General features: G+C 41.6%; 1 protein-coding gene and 1 pseudogene across 1 annotated transcript in view; one reads left to right on the top strand and one right to left on the bottom strand.

The window, feature by feature from the left end:
- The first annotated feature begins 7,909 nt into the window (after positions 1-7,909).
- The window catches only part of LOC143326067 (fibroblast growth factor 4A-like), a 33,411-nt gene continuing 19,385 nt past the window's right edge, over positions 7,910-21,935 (top strand). The window contains exons 1-2 of the mRNA XM_076739538.1: positions 7,910-8,201; positions 13,833-13,936. Coding sequence (XP_076595653.1) covers positions 7,910-8,201; positions 13,833-13,936 — 396 coding nt within the window. The remainder of the gene's footprint in view (positions 8,202-13,832; positions 13,937-21,935) is intronic.
- On the bottom strand, positions 9,169-12,584 carry LOC143325667 (uncharacterized; annotated as a pseudogene).

The raw sequence follows: 21,935 nt of genomic DNA, 5'->3' as shown, positions 1-21,935 counted from the left end.
TCCTGAGTTAAAACAGGTACCATCATGTTTGTGGGCGAAACACAAATATGATGTAGGACTGATTAAAGGCGCCGAACCAGTTGTGATCACACCAAAATCCTCGTATAGACCATGCAAAAATCAGTATCGTTTGAAGAAAGATGCAGTCAAGGGCATCTTTGAAGCAGGAGTGATCATTCCATGTGAAAAACCTCCTGTGCGAACACCAATATTTCCTGTGAAGAAAATCAGAGATGCTGGGCAACCTGATGAGTGGAGATTTGTACAGGATCTGCAAGCAGTAAATGCTGCAGTCCATACACGCACACCAAATGTACCAAATCCACACACAATCCTCTCTCAAGTTCCATCCGACAGTAAATGGTTCTCCGTTGTTGACCTTGCAAATGCATTTTTCAGTATTCCAGTGGATAAAGACAGCCAATTTTGGTTTGCATTTCAATTTGAATCCGAAATGTATACTTTCTCGCGGCTCTGTCAAGGTTACACTGAATCTCCAACCATTTTTAATGCAGCCTTAAAAGACAACCTAGATTCACTCAGTTTACCAGCTGGTAGTGCTCTTTTGCAATATGTGGATGACCTCATGATTTGCTCTCCCACAGAAGAAGCCTGCAAACAAGACACACTTGCTCTTCTGAACCATCTGGCTGATAACAGCCACAAGGCCAGCTTGTCAAAACTTCAGTTTGTTCTCAAAAGTCACTTTTCTGGGTCATGTGATCACAGCAGAGGGAAAAACCCTTCACCCAAACGAATTGAAGCAATCCAAAACATCCCACAGCCTGAAACAAAGAAACAAGTTATGAGTTTTTTAGGAATGACGTCATATTGCAGACAGTGGATCCCAAACTATGCATAAATTGAGGCACTATTAAGCGCTCTTGCTCATGGGAAAGGCCTCACAGCAAAAGACAAAGTCACATGGACACCTCAGGCAGTAAAAGCCTTTGTGGACTTGAAATTGGCATTGCAATCTCCTCCGACATTAGGACTTCCAGATTGCACCAAACCATTCACACAGACTGTTGACGAACGGGGTGGGTACATGACTTCGATACTGACACAAGACCATGGGGGACAACAGAGACCTGTAGCCTATTTCTCATCAAAACTCGACTCAGTTGCTGCAGGACTTTCTACATGCCTTCGAGCTGTGGCAGCTGCTGAAAAAGCTGTGATAGCATCACATGACATTATAGGCTATGCTGATCTCACTCTACTGGTACCACATGCTGTTTCAATGATTTTGCTTGAACAGAAAACTTCTCACCTGTCAACAGCAAGGTGGCTCAGATATAACATGATTCTGCTTGACATGCCTAACATCACTGTTAAAAGATGCAATGTTCTTAACCCTGCAACTTTTCTCTCTACACCAGATGATGGTCAACCACACGACTGCGTGGCAGTCATAAATGAAACCTGTTCTCCCAGGCCCGATCTGCAGGACACACCTTTACAGAATGCTGACCTAGAACTGTTTGTGGACGGTTCAGCCTCGAGAAACTCAACAACTGGTAAAAACCAAGCGGGCTTTGCTATTACAACACTACATGACACAATTGTCACACAGCCACTCCCCTCAAATTATTCTGCACAAGCCACAGAATTGGTTGCACTGACAGAAGCATGCAAACTTGCTTCTAATAAAACAGTTATACATATATACTGTATAACATATATACTGACAGCAGATATGCATGGGGAGTGGTACATGATTTTGGCCGTCTTTGGGCCAACAGGGATGTTTTAACTTCCACGGGCAAACCCATTGCCCATCACACCATGGTTGCTGCACTTCTCGATGCTGTCCTCCTTCCTAAACAGGTCGCTATCTGCAAATGCCAAGCACACACAAACAATGATGATTTTGTTTCACAGGGGAACGCCAGAGTGGATGCTGCAGCTAAGGCAGCAGCACAGCTAGATAACACTAAAAACAACATGCAATGTCTTGCCATTGTTGACTCACCATTGACACCCACAGCTGATTTGCAGGACCTGCAGGCCAGAGCCGGCCATGAAGAGAGGCTGGCTTGGAAAAAAGCAGGCTGCTCTTTTTCTAACAAAGTTTGGTACGGGCCAAATGATAAACCATGTTTGCCCAAATATTTGTTTCCTCATTATGCTAAGTTGACACATGGAAGAGATCATGTGTCAAAAGGGGGTAAGATGAGTGAAATACAGAGATATTGGTTCACAAAGGGTTTCTCTAACTTCTCCCAAAAATTTTGTCAAAGTCGTGTGATCTGTGCTACTAACAATGCAGGCAGAGGCATCCAGATACAACAGAGTGCTCATCCACCACCATGAAAACCGTTTGATCACTTACAAATGGACTTCATTGAGCTAACACCTAGCAAGGGAAAGAAATACTGTTTGGTTTTTGTTGACATGTTTTCCAAGTGGGTGGAGGCTTTTCCCACTTCTAAACAGGATTCAGCAGCAGTAGCAAAAGCTTTAATCAGGGAAATAATACCCGGATGGGGAATTCCAGGTAAGATCGTGTCTGACAATGGTACACCTTTCGTGAGCACAGCCCTGAAGAGCGTGGGTGAGTATTTTGGCATTGACATGAGGCAACATTGTGCCTATCACCCAGCAAGCGGGGGGGCTGTTGAAAGAGAGAATAGTACATTGAAAGGCAAGTTGGCTAAATGCTGTGACAAAACTGGTTTAACTTGGGCAATAGCACTACCGATTGTTTTGATGCACATGAGAGCTAGGGTCAGAAGCAGAAATGGCCTCAGCCCATTTGAAATCCTCTTTGCATGGCCAATGAATACAGGGATTGGACCGGTTAAGAGGCAACTCCCTCATACCAGCCAGTGCGAAGATGAAATGTTACATTATTGTGCAAACCTGTCCTCTGTGCTTTTTGAAATCCACAAACAGGCTAAGGACCCCCTACCGAAAGCCACGGAGCGAAAACTACACAACCTAGAACCAGGAGATTGGGTCGTAGTGAAGGATCTGAGGAGAAAGAACTGGAAGCACACAGGTGGAACGGACCTTTCCAAGTCCTCCTCACCACGGAAACAGCCGTGAAAATCGCAGAACGGGCCACCTGGATACACACCAGCCACTGCAAACGCATTCCTGAGCCGACGGACGAGACAACATGAAGCGTGCGGAGCATCAGTAGGTGAACCAACGCTTTCCCCCGCCTTGTGTCTGCGAAGGAGAGAGGGGTGTGGATAACAATAGGGCCACACCTTTCTCAAACTCACGAAGAGACAGGCACACTGAATATGGGGGTAAGCTGAGGTGCCACGGCTTTTGCGATGATGCCAACGAATATACAGTGGCATTGGAGGGGGTGACGGATGTAGAGGAATTCGCAGCGTATTCCTGCTCACTGCCACCATCGTCCTGCTACTGCTCCTGCAACAAGGCACATCTCAGCCTAATCAACAACAGGGGTGCAAAAACTCAAACAGCAGCTGCAGAGCATCCAACTTCAGAAGGAGGAGAGAATTGCTGCCAGAGTTTACTCGCTCCCCACTGAAGCCTGAGAAAAATTCCTGGTACACTGTAGTACTATCAACAGCCAGAAGGATTATAAACGACAGCTGCTATGTCTGCACACAACTTCCTCACGGAGTGCGGGACGCAATACCTGTGACACCACAACCACTGAACATTTCTGAGACCTTAGGCGTCATGCTAGCCTTCACCCTCCGGGTTTCCCTGCAAAACAGAACTGTGACAGACATGACTAAGAGCATTAACATGTGCAACATCAGCATCACCAATTATGGAGGTTCAACAGCTAGATTCTGGAACATGACACAAGTGACACAACAAGGAGTTCACCAATCTATCATGACAACAAACCCCACAAAACAACAAGGAACTGTCTGTTTCACTAGGAAATGCTTCACTGAGCGGAAGCACTTTCTGGGGATATCACCGTGCAAGCAGACAGTCATGGCCACCTGGGGGGCATCATGGGGAAATGGTAACACAACCTCATGCAAAAACAGAACACCATACATCGCTTCTTTGAATCTGACAGACACTGTCAGCCTAAACCGCCCAGGCAACGACAATCCTGTGCTACTTTTGCCAAATGGGGATGGCTATGGATCACTGAGAGAGCATGTCTGGCTGTGTGGACAACATGTGTACCAGTCTCTTCGTCCCGGATGGTGTGGCACCTGCTATCTTGCAAAGCTGGTGTCATCTGTTACTATTTTACCCACACTAAGCCACTTCCACACTCACTACACACACTACTACATAGCACATAGAGCAAGACGTGACACAGAGAGAGTTCCTCAGTGGCAGAAAGGAATTGGAGGGTTCCTCCCCTGGTGGGGACAACAATGCCTTTAAGATCGACGACCTGGCAGTGGAATTAGAAAACCTGACAGCCTTAGTGTCATCTGGGTTTTCTGCCCTCACCCCCACTGTCCAAGGCATCTGAAATGTGGCACTGCAGAACAGGATGTCAATGGACATGATGTTTGCCAGCCAAGGAGGAGTCTGCCACATTATAGGTACAGACTGTTGCACTTACATTCCAGACATGACAGACAACATGACTCATGTTGTATCACACCTAAATGACCTGCTGCATGAAGAAAAGACCAAAGACTCTGAGAAATGGAGTCTGTGGTCTTGACGGAGGATGGAAAGTGACATTGTTGAAAATACTGACACCCTTGCTCCTTTTCCTGACAGTATTTATGGTTGTAATCTGTTGTGGTATACCTTGCATCAAAGCTTTGATCACTTCACTGGTCAAATCCTCTGTAGGACAGTTCATGATTCAGTCGGAAGATGATCCCTCTCTGGACTGGGTTCCACCCTATGCTAATCTTGATGATTTTTAACACTGTTGTTTAATCTAGCAATATTGCTTATGTTGATTACTCTCTTAATTGTTAATCTAGCAATATTGCTTGCTTTGATCACTTTAGTATGTTTTTTTTTTTTTTTTTTGAGTTTTCATAAATTGCCATAATTGTTAACTGTTAATCTAGACTGTATTTACTTTATTTTTTTCAATTTTCAATTTTCATTTTTCACTTTTTTTTAAATTTTCATAAAATGTGAGTTTCAATGATTAATTCTAGTTTGTTGTGTTAATTTGTAATGTTAAATTGTGAGTGTAATACGCTCAAATGGGGGAATGTAATGGGAATTCTTATTATTCATCTTCTCTTTACTCAATCACAAGTATTCACTGTCTTAAAGCCAAGTGAACAACCATATCATATGATTAGGTGCGTGCGTGTGTCATAATCTGCTGACCATGTAGCCACGTACAGTATGTTATTATGCACTGATTAAGTGAACCTTGTGTCCTGATTGTACAACACATTATGACGTGCCTATTGTGCTGACATTGTTCTGATGATAGAACAAAGTCATCCTGTCTACAAAGATAATATATTGTATATAACCTATGAACTTCTCCTGCTCCGCGCTCTTTCTTGTCATCTCACACTCAAGACAACAAGAAGGGAGTCCGTCTGCAGGCGTCAGAGTAAACTCACAGAAAGACAATGAATGACTCTGTGCTTTTTAGTCCAAAATTGCCAGAACATTCTCTAGGAAGGTTGCTGCAGTGGCAATACCCTTGTAGGTAACTATACATTTACATGTATAATTTATACACAATATAAATGAAATGAGCGCACTTTTACTTTACTGCCAGGATTTTCTCTTACAGCTGCACTGGGATCATCTGAAAATGACACAGCAAACATTGTGTGTTCAATTGAATTAAATGAATATGACCTGGGAATGACAAGCTAGAGGAAGAGGAACAAAGTTGAGGTTGATCAGATCTTTGAGGTGAGGGCAAATTTGCAAATGAGTGAAGCATGATGGGGATCATTAGAATTGTTGGGGGATGATTGGGTTTAACACTTGTGTATTAATAAGGATCACACATTCACTCTTAAAGAAATCCATTTCATATCAGGAGAATGCAAAATATTCAGTAATTTTTCCTCTTAGTTTCACAATTTGAGAATTCCTTCTATGTGGAAGTACACTGAGAGCAATTTTAAAACCACAAACCCTAACCCTAACCCTAACCCTAACCCACAAGAGATGATCTTTTTCTCTATTGTTTTGTCATGTTAATGCTGATATGTTACAGTATGTCACTCTATAGAGTGTGGACTAGGTTTTTTTCTGTGGGTATTATCCTGCCCTCAATAGTTCGGCATGAAACAGCAGACTGTTCTACAATCCTGCATCGTTTGAGGTCGGTTTCATTCATTCCAATAGAAAGATGAGATAAGATAAAATAAGATAGGATAACACTTTATTAATCCCCCACAAGGGAAATGTGGGTGCTACAGGCAGCAGCAGTAGTATCAAAAACTAAAAAAAAGACATAGAAAGGAAAACAGAATAATAAAAATAAATATTAAAACTCTGTATATATACATTCTATACAAGGGAGTACAATATTTTTCAGTTTTGCACATTGGATAAAAAGTATGTAGGAGTATATGAAATTATTGCTACTGGAAAAAACTTGTACAAGGAATGGAGAATTTCACATAGGTTCAGACTTGCACATGGTTCAAGTACAGTGTTTTTCACTATTGCACACAAAATGTGCAGCAGTATATAGAAGAATAACATGTACATGCACAGACTTGATACAAGAGATAGGAATGTAATATTGAAGAAAAAATGTAATGTAATGTAATGTTGCCCTAGATGATGATGGCATGATGATGAAAACACAGAATCACACAGTGCAAAACAGTGCAAAGCAATAAGTAAGTAAAACACAGTGCTGAACTAAACAAAACTAGAGTTGAACAGTCTGACCGCAGTTGGAATGAAGGACCTGCGGTAGCGTTCCTTCTGACAGAGTGGATGCAGCAGTCTGCTGCTGAAGGGCCCCCACTGTCTCATCTGGGGGTGAGATGGGTTGTCCGTGATTGATGTCAGCTTGGCCAATAACTGTCTCTTGTCCTCTGATGGTGTCCAGAGGGCAGTCCAGGACAGTTCACCAGTGTGGTCTGAGGTACCTTTCTTCAGAAATCGATCACCATCTCATTGTGTCTGAAGTCTGACAGGGTGAAGAGGAAAGGGGAGAGCACTGTCCCCTGTGGAGACACTTTGCTGCAAACTACCACATCAGACACACAGTTGCAAAGCCTTGCATACTGTGGTCTGTTGGTGAGGTAGTCATTGGTCCATGCAGCTAGGTAGCAGTCTATGACAGCTCCTTCCAGTTTCCCCCTGAGCAGTGATAGTTGGATTGTCCTGAAAGCATTGGAGAAGTCAAACATCGAACATGACCCTCACCATGCTCCCAGTGTGCTCCAGATGAGAAAGACATTGATGGAGCAGGTAAATGACTGCGTCCTCCTGTTAAGTTGAAGACGTCAAATGTTTTACTGGACCCAAAACTGCAGACCAGTAGGTGGGATGAAAGAACAAAGAAAAATTATTACAACAAGAAGACAGTTATTTGCTTTTCTATATTTGTGTGTACTTGCGTGTTCCTCTTTGTTTTCTGTCACTATGTGTTTTATGTATTTCTCAGTTTGTGTGCTTCTACAGCATCTGTGACTCACAGACAAACAAGACAGCAGGTGGTGTGTGATGTAATATGGGGCACATATAAATATGCTGTCTGTCTGCTGGATACCTGAGGAGGAGGCAAAACTGGGGAAGAGGAGACAAATCACTGGTAAATTTGTACAGTATTTAGAGATGTCTAAATGTGCCTATTGAAACTTTTCTCTGAGTTTTAGAGAGTGCAGAAGTTACAATACTTTGTCCATGGTATTTCTCTGCAAGACTGACACTGGAAAGATTTTATGAGCATTTCTGTTCATGCTCAGAGAACATTTACTTGGGCTTAAAAATACATATATATAATTAGTAGTGTGTCTCTACGGGTGCTGGGACTGGTGAACAGAAGATGTTATCATCAAGGTACAAGCTCCCTCTGCTCCTGTATGGTATCCTCCTATGCAGCTCCTTTGCTCCTCTCCCAGTCATCAGCAGTAAGAGACAAAATATATGTAATAATGGGTCATCGGTTTGGGCCAGCAGCAGCTCCTGTGACAAGATGGTGCTGACAGCTAGAGATGAAGAATACCTGCTGGGGATAAAGAGACTAAGAAGGCTTTACTGTAATGTTGGCATCGGCTTCCACATTCAGGTGTTACCAAACGGGAAGATCAAAGGTGTGCATAATGAAAACAGATACAGTAAGTATTTTGTCTTTTTTTCCCATTTCCTTTTAATCCCTGTAAATCAGTTAAATAACCGTGGCACTGGCCATAACAAGTTAATGCACAAATGTTTTAACTTTTATGTTAGGTGATTTTCGTATTGGATTAAAATAATTACCAGAACTATACATTTCATATATTTTCATTTTCATTCTTGTATCTTGAATACAATACAGAACCTGAATTATTTACTTCTTGGTAACAAGAGGGGGTAGCATGAGGAGTCTGAAAACAACACCTTTATTGACAGAGGGGAAACACAGACACTTTAATTACTGTAACTGAGAGATAATTGAAAGAAATTAAGGATGTAACTTGTGGTTCTTTTTCTTCTCCCATGTAGGTAGTGTTATTTCAAGCATATTGTGACTATTGAATGTTTGTTGTTTTTGAGTTTTTTTTTTTTAATTTTGTACTGTTGACATGCTGACTGGTGGCTAACAGTCAGCCCACTTTAGGCAAACCAATATCATCGCCTTCTTTACTTTTAACATTCATTTTATCACTTATTATTATTTTCTTCTTTATTTTGTCTCACTCCTCTGAACATTTCTACTATGAATGTTTAGAAATGAATGTCAGAAGTAGTGGAAATATTAATGTTTCATGCTTCATTATACCATATAAATTGTCCAGAATATAACAATAATGCACTCATAATATTTAATACTACATTTTCAGGTGGCCTGCGAGCATGCTATTCTTACAAACATAAAATCCAACAATCATTCAGCCTTAATTCTTTTAAGGGATCAATGGTAGAGTGGAAGTCACCCCATTCAAGAGATGAAAGTGTTGGCAGCAACTCTGGAGCGAAGCTAACTCTAACCCAAAAACTAATCTATTAACAAAATTAACAATCACCATGCCACCATTCAATCAAACAGATGCTGAAAAACTGATTTGCCAGCTCGATTGCTGTCACACACTACTCAGTGATCTCTCAAAAGGAAAGTTTTAAGCCCCAGTCCCAGACAAAGATTGGAAGATGGTTCCACAAGAGAGGAGCTTGATAACCAAAGGCTCTGGCTCCCATTCTGCTTTTGGAGACTTTAGGAACCTAAAGTAAGCCTGCACTTTGGGAACACAGTGTTCTAGTGGGGTAATAAGGTATGATGAGCTCTTTAAGATAAGGTGGTGGTTTAGGGCTTTGTAAGGAGAAAGATTTGAAATTCTATTCTGGATTTTACAGGGAGCCAGTGCAGAGTGGCGAATATTGGAGAAATATGATCTCTTTTCCTTGTTTTTGTCAGAACACGTGCTGCAGCATTCTGGATCACCTGGAGAGTGTTTAGCAACAAATTTAGGCAACCTGATAGTAAGGAATTCCAGTAATCCAACCTGGAAGTTACGAATGCATGGACTAGTTTTTCCGCATCATTTTGAGACAGGATGTGCCTGATTTTTGCAATGTTACGTAGGTAAACAAAAAAAAAAAAAAAAAAAAAACAAACAAACAAAAAACGCTTGATTTGTTTGACATGGGAGCTAAAGGATCCTGATCAAAGATAACTTCTTTATAGTTGTGCTGGATGCTAGCTCAATGCTATCCATAATGGCTATATCATCAGAGAGTGAGTTTCTAATGTGTTTAGGGCCCAGTACTCTAACTTCAGTTTTGTCCAAATTTAGCAACAAACAATTGCAGGTCTTCCAGGTCTTTATGTCCTTAGGACACGCTTGTATTCTAGTTAACTGATTGGTTTCTTCTGGCTTCACTGATAAATATAGCTGGGTAGCATCTGCACAGCCATGAAAATTTGTGGAGTGTTTCCTGACAATATTCCCAAAAGGAAGTATATATTGAGTGAATAGAATTCACCCAAGCACAGAACCCTACAGAACTCTGTGACTGGCTTTAGCATGCACAGAGGAATCATCATTAACCTGAACCAAATTGAGATTGATCTGAAAAGTTGGATTTAAACCATCTTAGTGCAGTTTCCTAAATGCCAATGAAGTGTTCCAGTCTCTGCAATATAATACCATGGTCAATGGTAAATGCAGCACTAAGATCTAACAAGACTAGTACAGAGAGTCCTTCGTCTGATGCAATTAGAAGGTCATTTGTAACTTTAACCAGGGTTGTCTCTGTAAAACCCCCGGATCAAGAGTAGACTTTTTAAGAAGAGGTTTTATTACAGCTACTTTAAAGGACTGTGGTATGTAATCTGTTGATAAAGACAGGTTAAAGAAGAGCCAATTGAGGGTAAAACTTCTTTCAGCAGCTTAGTCAGGGTGGGGTCTGAAATACAGGTTGATGATTTTGATGACGAAATTAGTTGGTGAAGGTGAAGGAGAGGGGAGAACAACAAGACAGGAGAAAAACGGTTTAATAATTATTTCTCTGGCTTCTGTGTTTGAAAATAAATCATCAGTACTTATTGAGGGCGTGTAATGAATTCTATCTTGATAGTAATTTTATCATTAAAGAAGATCATGAAGTCATTATTACTGAGGGCAAAGGGAATACATGGTTCAATGAAATTATGACTCTCTGTCAGCCTGGCTACAGTGCTGAAGAGAAACCTGGGATTGTTCTTATTTTCCTCTATCAGTTAAGAGGAATAGGCTGGTCTAGCACTACAGAGGGCTTTCCTGTATGTTTTAAGACTGTCTTGACAGGCAAAATGATATTCTTCCAAGTTCGTGGAATGCCATTTACTTTCTATTTTTTGTGAAGTTTGTTTTAATTTGCGGGTTTGGGGGTTATACCATGGAGCTAACCTTCTCTGTTTTATTATTTTCTTTTTTAGACGGGCAACAGAGTCAAGTGTCATACGCAATGAACCTGTAGCACTATCAACCGGGTAGTCAGTTTAGGAGGGACTAAAGTTAGCATAGGAGCAGTGTCTTTTATTGAGACATGGAATTAAATTAAATGCTAATGGGATCATATCCTTAAATTTAACTACAGCACTATCAGACAGGAGTCTGGTGTAGGAATTTTTGCCTACTGGCAGGTCTAATTTGTGGGTTTGGGGGGACTGCAGCTCTGTCCCCTGGTCTCAACTCTGAGTTGTCACAGCTTTGGTTGGGTCCAAAGTGGGATGGATGCCAACTTTCCTAATCAGACCAGGTCTTCCCCAGAAAGTGTGCTGGTTATCTATGAAGCCCACATTGTTTGCAAGATACCACCTCGACAGCCAGGAATGCATTTGACTATGGTTGCTGGTGTCGCTAACTTCATGTTTATCAAAATGGAGCTGCCAGTAATGAGAGTTGGTTTCTCAGTGTGTCTCAAATGTCTCACTGAGTGGGGAGAACCTCTTCGAAACATGAAGTAGTAGGTGATGAACTGTGGGCTCCAGCTTGGGACAATGTTTCCTTCTAACAGTCACCCAGCCTCCCTGGTTTCCCAGCTGCTCAGGACCTCAGTGTATCATGCCATGATGGACACTAAATCCTGACTGAAAATCCTCAAAGAAACTGTTGTGCAGAAAGTCACACAACTGATTGGCAACTGCTTTCTCAAGAATTTTAGAGAGAAAGGGGAGGTTATATATGGGGTTAAAGTTGGCTAAAACTGTATACTAACAAGAGTAAGCTTTTTAAGAAGAGGTTTAATTACCACTACTTTAAAGGGCTGTAGTACATAACGGGTTGATAACGACAGGTTGATTACATCTAGTAAAGAACAGCCAAAACTAAAACTTCTTTAAGCAGCCTTATATGGATGGGATCTTAAATAAACGTTAATGATTTTGATGAAGAAATTGTGAGGTAGTCAGTAAAGGTTGACAGGAGAAAAGCAATCTAAATATGTATCAGATTTAATAGTTGTTTCTATGGTTTCTATGTTTGAAGATAAATCAGTACCAGTTGAGGGCAGGAAGTGATTAATTTTGTCTTAAATATTAAGAATTATATCAGAAATAAGCTCATGAAGTCATTACTATTGAGGCTGTAGGAATACATGGTTCAATGGAGTTATGACTCTCTGTCAGCCTGGGTCCAGTGCTGAAAAGAAACTAATTTTTCTCTATTAATGATGAGTATAATAGGCTGCCCTGGCATTGTGGAGGGCCTTCCTCTGTGTTTAAAAACTATCTTTCTAAGCTAAACAAAATTCTTGCGAATTGGTGGACTGCCATTTCCTTTCAAGTTTTTGCAATGTCTGCTTTAATATGTGGGTTAAGAGGGTATACCATTGAGCTAACCTTCTCTGTTTTATTGTCTTGTTTGCCAAATTCAACAGAAAAATGGGAAAAGCATGTGGATTTTCAATTTCTGATTCACACAAAAATCTGAAAAACAGAAAGGCATTGTACATTTGTTCATCCTGTTATCAAATGAGTTGAACACAGCTTTCTGTTGTCTGTCAGCAGCAATGCTCCTGAAGTGCTGAAATAACGTCATAGCGACACATAGAGCTTTGATCAATCATCAGAATCCGTTAATATGTTCACAACTTAGAAACAGTCTGCGATTTGTGTGGTTTAAACAGCTACTTGTGGAGATAGCCATGGGCCATGCTACTACCTGTATGTTTCCTTGTGTTTCTCTCTCTTTTCTTCTGCTCCCTTGTCTCCTCTGTCTTCCCTGTATGTCTCTTTGTGTTTGTTTGTGTCTGTGGGAGTGGTCAGATTTAGCCGCTCAAAGGCTCCTGCGGTTGGCATACTCGCAAGTAATTATCTCATCAACTGCAGCAATATATCATCATCGCCTGTCTCTCCATCGCAAGATCATACAGTTACTCACAGTGTTAGCTAGGCTTCAGGCCGAACCTTAAACTCCTGTGCTCTTGTTCTTTGTGATATTCCCTTGGAATATCATTGTGTCTCTCTGTGCTCCACATCTCCTTCAACCACCAGCCTGCTCATGTCAATCTTCTGCTTATCTGCTTATTCTCCACCACCATTCTCATCTCCCCTTTCCCTGCCAACCGGCCATTGGATTGTTCTCATCATCCTTACCTTAAGGTCTACACTCTGCCCAGCCAGTACCATCTCTCCTTGTGGCTATCTCTTTCAGTCCTCCTTCTGTCATTATTCATTCTTAAAATGCATGCATTAAACCTTTGTAAACCACTCCCCGAGTCTCCGTGCGCTTGCTGCATTTGGGTCAACTTTGTTAAGAAAGTAGATTTGTCTTTAGTGTAAATGTGTTCAATTATACTCCACCACAGCAGTAATGGCTGCTTACAAGCACAACACCTAAATAAACCAACAGATTCATCTATAGACTATGTCCATTTAAGATCTATATGTCTTTATGGGATGTCAGAAAACCTAAACTTTCACAAGAAGGCCCCAGGAAAACAGTTAAGGTTCCAAGCCTAAAAAGACTTGTGAGATATCAAGTTTTTTATGTGCTTCCTCAAACCACCATGTGAGTAACAGTTTAAATTGCTACCACATCAATATGTTTTCAAGTAAAGTAGTAAAGCAATATATGAAAACGCATATTCATCACCTGTGCAGTCAAATCTAAACATATTAACATTATTCAGGTGATTTCCCACTTTTCCTGTTCAAATATTTTTGGGACTATAATGCACTTCTAAGGCAATCATTGTCAGGATTATTAGTGTTATTAGTAGTGGTGTGTTACTTTATCTTTTCGATGTATTCTATAACTGCTGAATATTTTCATGTTTCATCCCAGGCCTTCTAGAAATTTCCCCAGTGGAGAGAGGAGTGGTGACTCTGTTTGGGGTGAGAAGTGGTCTCTTCATTGCCATGAGTGACAAAGGGAAACTCTATGGTTCGGTAAGAACTGATCACACTACAAAATACAAAATAATCTCACACACCTCACATACATCAGACTGGTTGGTTATAACCCGGTATTCTTAGGAGATGGTGAGAAATGCAATACTTGATCACCAGGAGTCATTACTCCTGTGCATCACGGCCTCCTTTAAATGTTTCATTTTGTGTTCTTGAAATACATTACGATGCAAATGCTGCTGTGTCACATCAATTACAATATGAGACAGAGTTGTGACTAAAATAGTATTGAATTGATGTAGTCATAAAAAATGCCAAGAATGATGTGTTTCTAGAATAAAGTAGAATCACTGTCAGCACTGTTCTTTGTCCTTGTTCCCTGGATCAGCTAACTCTGATCACATTTCCCACGATTTTGATTTATGTACAAACCAGTTTCATATAATCTTCATCAAATATGACCCAAAAGACTGGAAAGAGGAATGCTGATTATCCCATTTTGCCACAGTTTTTAGTTATGAGGATGCCTATTTTCTGAACATTTGCAATATTGTAACCTCATTTGTGTATGTGCCTCAAAATGTCTGTATCTTGTGAAAAAATATTTTGTGTGATTTATTTATTTATTCATTTATTATTTTTTTTTATATGGTGGGTGGGTTTGTGCAAATTGTGTTGCATATCTGATGTTGCATTGCCCTCTGTCAGAATTGTAACACAATCCACTTCATGTTTGCTTATCATATTAACACAGTTTTTTGTTTGTTTGTTTGTTTGTTTGATATGTCAAGTCAAATCAAGAAATTAAATAGTGCAAATATAAAACAATATGTACAGAGAATGGTGAGACATTAAACAATTTAAATGAAACAATGAAATTACCATTTGTATTAACCATGAGTGGTAAATGCACGTTAAAAACTGTGCATTAATGGATTACAAATGGCCAGTCGGAATGTTTTGGTGCTAGAGGGTTAGTTGTAAGACCAGCTAACTGTTCATCAGAGTGACAGCTGGTGGGAAGAAACCGTTTTTCCTGTTTTTTGTTTGCCACACAATGATCTGTAGTACCTACCAGAGGGAGAAGTTGGAGCAGGTTGTGTCCAGGATGTGAGGGGTCTGCAGTCATGCTTTCTGCCAATTTCCTCAGTCTGGAAGTGTGTAAGTCTTGAGGGCAGGTTGGCACCAGTGATTTTCTCAGCTGTCCTTATAGTTAGTTGCAGTCTGTTCTTGTCCTATTCTGTGGCAGACTCAAACCAGACAATGTGTGTCCATAGAACAGATTGGATTATATCTGTGTAGAACTGAATCAGCAGCTGTTGATGCAGGTTGAATTTCCTGACTGACACAGAAAGTGTATCCTCTGTTACACCTTTCTGATGATTGGGTTAGGGTTAGGCTAAGTATGAAGTCCACTGTAGGTCCTGGGGAATAGTGGATCCCACAGTGGAAACAATGTTGTTGAGGATGGTGATGGGGTGCAGTGTTGAGGGGTTTCTCCTGAAGTCCACTATCCACAACCTGGAGCTCCTTAACTCCAAGTTGTTCTGACTGCATCAGAGGACCAGCTGTTCAACATTTTGCCTGTATGCAGAGGTGTCACCATCTTGGATCAGGCTGATGACTATTGTGTCGTCTGCAAACTTCAGGGAGTTTAACAGACAGATCTCTTGAGCAGCAGTTGTTGGTGTAAAGGGAGAACAGCATCCCTGGGAGGTTCCAGTGCTGATGGTCCAGGTGCTGGATGTGATTTTCTCCAGCCTCACCTACTACTGCCTGTCTGTCAGGACGTTTGTTATCCACTGACAGGTGGAGGCTGACACAGTGAGCTGGCTGAGTTTTGAGTGGAGGATTTCTGGCATGATCCTTGGATATGTCCCTGGCATGTTTCAGGTGCTGCAGGGTGTAGTTCAGTCCCACGTTGACTGCGTCCTCCACCAACCTATTTGCCTGGTAGGCAAATTGCATGGCATCCAGCAAGGCACCTGTGATGTCTTTCAGCTGACTCAACACCCATCTTTCAAAGGATTTCATCACCACAGACGTAAGGATGACTAGTCTGTACTCCTTTAATCTTGACTACAGGATTGTAATAATAACAATAGGAATAACAATGAGAATAAGAAAAATGATGATAATTTTAGCAGTGGGTGTTGAGCATGAAGACAGTAGGTGGCATGTGATCACAAATTCACAAATTCCTGAGGCAGCAATATCTGGAAGACTGGAAGAGAGAGGAGTGAGACAAAAAAAGCTCAAAACTACAGGAGAGAAGATATTGATTTAGTAAGATTCATCAGTGGGATAAGGATAGTTACAGATGGAGATGCAGAAGAGGAGAGTGGCGCATCATTGGAATAGCAGCATAACTAAGGGGATGGTTCAGGGCCCACCGGAGCCAGCCCTAACTATTAGCTTTATCAAAGAGCAAAGTTTTAAGCCTCCTCTTAAATGTGGAGAGGGCATCTGCCTCCTGAACCCAAACTGGGAGCTGGTTCCACTGGAGAGGTGCACAATAGCTAAAGGCTCGGGCTCCCATTCCACTTTTGAAGGCTTAAGACTTTAAGTAACTCTGGGAAGCACTGTGTTCTAGTGGGGTAATAGGATACTATTAGTAGTGTTGTACAAATTCACACTTCACAAGAGCTGGCTCAAATTTCAGTTTACATAGATTAAGTGAACTAGTTCATGTTCATGGTTCACAATTCAAATTCTGAACTAAGTTCACAGTCATGGCTGACATTTGTATTTGTTTTTCAGACCTGTTGGGCACAATTTGCATACATTTTTTTCAGTTGGAATCTGGACTGATTTGTTCATAAAATTCCTTCAAGTATTCATAGCTGTGTTTGATTTGCCATTTGCACTAACCATGCCAGCATGGCGGGTGCCGTTAAAACAGTGTATGAGCATTGTCCTGCGGAAGTTAATGTTCACGTGCAGAACCCTTTCTATGAGCTCTGTAAGGTATGATCTGGTGTCTGGCCATTAAGAGCCAGTGCAGTGAAGGATAATATGGGAGAAACACAATCTCTTCATGGTTTGTGTCTGTACATTTGTCAGATCAGCTAAAGAGTCTTATTGGATGATAAGGAATTGCCATCTAGTAAGTAAGTAAGTAAGAAATGCATGGACTAGATTTTCTGCAGACAGGATGTGCCTGATTTTTGCAATTTTATGTAGATGGAAAAAGTCACTCCCTGAAATTTGTTTGATGTGGCAGGTAGAGGACATATCCGAATAAAAGATAACTCCAATTCCTTAAAGTGGTGCTGGAGAGCAGGGAAACGCCATCCAGGATAACTTTTTCTTTAGATCATGTTGTTTGGAGGTGTTTGGGGCTAAGCACTATAAGTATTTTTTGTCTGACTTTAATGGACAAAAGTTGCAGGGCATCCAGGATTTTATGTCCTTGTAGCATCCTTGATAATACAAGGACTCAAGCTGCTGTAGCATCAGCCAACGGGGGGATTTACACAGTTATCGTGATGACATGCAAGAACTCACTTGGGAGACAATATGGCCGAATGATAACAGCTAGTAGCTGTATGTCTCTTGTGCAGCATTGCTCCTTTAGACTGATGTGTCCTGTGTTACGCCAATCCCCCACCTTTCCTCTTACTCTCCATTGCTCTGCAGTGCTCTCAAAAGTAACATGCGAATCTGGAGTGAGTTTATTCAGCCATGTCTCCTTGAAACACATCATGCTACATTTCCAGTTCTCTCCCTGCAGTCTGACTAATGCCATTATCTCTTCCATCATATTAGGGAGAGATCTCACATTCCCCATAATAAGAGATTTTTATTTATGGTTTATATCGTCTTTTCGTCTCGCAGCACTTCACTCCAGCTCTGCATCCCCCTCTTCCTTCTCCTTATTTCTGCAGGGATCTCCAGTTTTTTCCACAGTGAGTACCTGCTGTGCTGCAGGGTGCTAACAGCTGTTCTCATGTAAAAATGGTGCCATGGCTGAATGGATCTAGATTTGAGTGGTGCCATTGATCATGTCATTTTACTTGATAGGTTGCATCATTGTGTTGCCATTATTGGCGCACCTTTAAAATGGTGTCATTGCTATTTGACAAATAGATATTTTAATTTCTGCATGAACAAGTCATGTGTCCTCCTCACCTCCTCTGCTGTGTGGTGTTCCTCGGGGTTTGGCCCTTGGACAAATGCTTTTTTCATTGTACATGTTTCCTCTGGGTCCTCTGTTTAGCCACTTTCAAAATGTATGATTTCAAGATTACTCTTATGCCGATGATACAGAGATCTATTTTTCTGCTGAATCATGTTTTTGACCAACATGTTACTGAGCCTTTTCAGTCATGTTTTCTTCAACTAAGAAATACTGAAAAAATGATGTTGATGTTAATTCACATATTAATTTTCTTCTGCCTTGATTTTTGTAATTCCTTCTACGCGTTTCTCTTTCTGCTCTAAACTGTTAGCAGTTAGTTCAGAATGCAGCTATTAACATGAACTGGCTAAATGTCCCACATTATCTTTGTCCTTTCTCCCTCCATTGGCTTCCAGCAAAATTCAGAATAAACAACAAGACTATATTAAAAACTTATAAGGTTCTGCATGACCTTGCCCCCAGTTCCATTTCTGATTTCCTTGTTCTGTATTCCAGTTCTTTACCACTTGCAATCTCTGCCTTTTATCCATCGCCCACTTAACTGGACAACAAAAAACGGCCATGCCTTTCCTCCTGTTTTAGCCTAACCCTTTTTATTGCTGTCTTGTCTGTCTTTCATTGTGCTGTGTTTTAAGATAAGACTTCACTGATCTCAGGCCAAGGAAATTCTCTTGGTAAAACAGCAGAATAAAAAGGAGAGGTAGAAAACAGAACATTATATTGTATTTCTACCTTAGTAATTTATAAACTTTTCATCCGTGTGAAGCACTAAAAAGAGCTGTGTCAATAAAACTTTCTTGCTTACTAATAGCCGGCAGTAACTTCATTCATTCATTCATTCATCTTCTTTACCCGCGCATCCCATTTCGGGGTTGCGGGGGGCTGGAGCCTATCCCAGCTAGCAATGGGCGAGAGGCAGGGTACACCCTGAACCGGTCGCCAGCCGATCGCAGGGCTACATACACAGACACACAGACAGACAACTCACACACTCACACTCACACCTACGGACAATTTAGAGACCAATTAACCTAACGAGCATGTTTTTGGTCTGTGGGAGGAAGCCGGAGTGCCCGGAGAGAACCCACGCATGCACGGGAAGAACATGCAAACTTCACACAGAAAGGCCCTGCCCGACCCAGGGTTCGAACCATCAACCTTCTTGCTGTGAGGCACGCGCACTACCTGCTGCGCCACCGTGCCGCCTCCGGGGATTAGTAAGTCATCTAATTCCTACAGTATTGTCAGCATATGAATGGTATGAGAAGCCATGTGAGCGGATGACTGCACCGTGCAAGTGCGGTGGTGTACATTGAAAAGAGAAGTGGTCCAAGCACTGACCCTTGAGGTACCCCTGTGGACAAGCAGTGGGATTTAGACACTTCTCCCCTCCAAGATACTGCAAAGGATCTCCCTGAGAGGTAGGACTCAAACCAGCGGAGAGCAGATCCTGAGATACTGACCTCAGCGAGTGTAAAGAGGAGGATTTAGTGGTTAACTGTGTCAAAGGCAGCCAATAGGTCGAGCAATAGTAGAACAGAGGATTGACCAGTAGCCCTAGCTGATCGTAGTGTTTCCACTACAGATAAGAGCACAGTCTTCATATAGTGTTTGCGTTTGAAACTGGATTGGCTGCGATCATGCAGGTTGTTATCAGAAAGGAATTTAGAGACTGGGTTAAAGATTGTGCACTCAAGAGTCTTGGAAAGGAAAATGAGGAGTGAAACCGGCCTTTAATTTACAAGGTTTTTTCAACGTTTTTCTGAACGAGTAATGGTTCTCAGGATTGTATCACCTTTTATGACCAATGTGTTTTTTTTGCATGACTTCACACAAAAGTGCTGACGCTTCAGCACAGCCTGTGTATTAAATATAGGTAGTGCCACAGCTGTGCCACCTCACAGCTTGTCACCACGGCTGAACCCGCCCCTTCAGGATTTTGCCGGCTAGCGACAAATAGAGGGCGTGACCTGTGTCTGCTGACTCTACTACTGAAACTCAGAAAGTGAGAATGAGTGCTCTGTGACACAATAACAACAATATCAACCAAGTCTGCTAACAGCCTAGCTCCTAGTGTGAGCCAGAAATAATGACAGAAAACACTTACTGATCAATTGCCAACTCCTATCATCCACAGCCTAGCTTGCTCTGATCTCATTAGGCAGTGGGAACTGCAGGACCCCAGCTGTCCAGCAGTCAGGAATTCATATGTAACTTCAAACAAGACCACTCAACTGATTTGAATCCTATAACATGTGAAGGTTTTTTTGTTTGTTTGTTTGTTTGTTTGTTTGTTTACATTTTATTGAATATTGCATGAAACATTCAACAATCTCTGGGTTTTTTCTCAAAAATATCCTGAGATTCAGAATGAATAGCTTGGATTATAGTGGCAAAGACATTTGGGTCCATCTCCTTTGAGCATCCTTGCACATATTGATTATTGTACTATTTCATAAGGGAATTCATGATAAGCTATAACCTCTCCATGGTCGAAACTTGATGGAGAGTTCTGCTACCCACCTATGCGTTGTGGCTTTGACATGCAAAATGGAGGCCCCAGGAATCAAGCCACTTGACCCACTCTACTTCCTGAGCCATAGTACAGCTGTGTATACACATAGAAAATATGTCCAGTATGTGCAATATCAGTATAATATGGGAAATGTAAGTTATAGTGCAAATAAAAGAGTTTGGTTATAGTCGGAATGAGAGTTGTGCAAAATTGTATGGCCAAAACCAGCCATCAGAAATGACCATGTAAAAAAGGTATGTGAGAGAGTATTTTTTTAGTGATGGGGTATGCTGTATGAAGTGGAGTTGAGAAGTCTCACAGCCTGAGGAAAGAAGCTGCTTTGCAGTCTGCTAGTATGGCAGCGGATATGTTTGTGTCACTTGCGAGATAGCAACAGGGTGAACAGGTTGTGGCTGTCTTTTAGTATCCTTTGGGTTTTCCACAGGCACCTCACCTCACCAATATCACTGATACTCAGTGGATGTAGAGTGATGTTGGTTTTAATCAACTGCTGTAGAGCCCTGCACTCCTGGGCAAGGCTCATCCCATCCCATTTTGTGATGTTTCCTGTCAGGATGTTGTCTTCTTAAACCATTGGTCTAATCGATAAGGGGTGAATTCACAGGGTGGTAGTTATCACATTCACTCTCTGCAGGGTTCTTCTTGCATTTACTATGGAAACTATGAGTGGCATTCTTTCAGTACAGAATATGATTTGCCTGTCAAGTGCAAAGGCTTCATCCGGGATGTTATGGTAAAGCTACACTATATTGCCAAAAGTATTCACTCACCCATCCAAATAATTGAAATCAGATGTTCCAATCACTTCCATGGCCACAGGTGTATAAAATCAAGCACCAAGGCATGCAGACTGTTTCTACAAACATTTGTGAAAGAATGGGTTGCTCTCAGGAGCTCAGTGAATTCCAGTGTAGTACTGTGATAGGATGCCACCTGTGCAAAAAGTCCAGTCGTGAAATTTCCTTGCTCCTAACTGTCAGTGGTTTTATATAACAAAGTGGAAGTGGAGTCAAAAAATGACGGAGCGGGATCAGCGAATAGTGCACAGAGGTTGCCAACTTTCTGCAGAGTCAATAGCTACAGACCTCTTAATTCCATGTGGCCTTCAGATTAGCTCAAGAACACTGCGTCGAGAGCTTCTTGGAATGGGTTTCCATGGCCGAGCAGCGACATCCAATCCATACATCACCAAGTGCTAATGCAAAGCGTCGGATACAGTGGTGTAAAGCACGCTGCCACTGGACTCTAGAGAGGTGGAGATGTGTTCTCTGGAGTGATGAATCGTGCTTCACCATCTGGCGATCTGATGGATGAGCCTGGGTCCGGTGGTTGCCAGGAGAATGGTACATGTTTGACTGCAT

This window comes from Chaetodon auriga, chromosome 9 (assembly GCF_051107435.1).
Source record: "Chaetodon auriga isolate fChaAug3 chromosome 9, fChaAug3.hap1, whole genome shotgun sequence".
NCBI classification, from domain to species: Eukaryota; Metazoa; Chordata; class Actinopteri; order Chaetodontiformes; family Chaetodontidae; genus Chaetodon; species Chaetodon auriga.
This window is presented reverse-complemented; position numbering and strand designations above follow the sequence as displayed.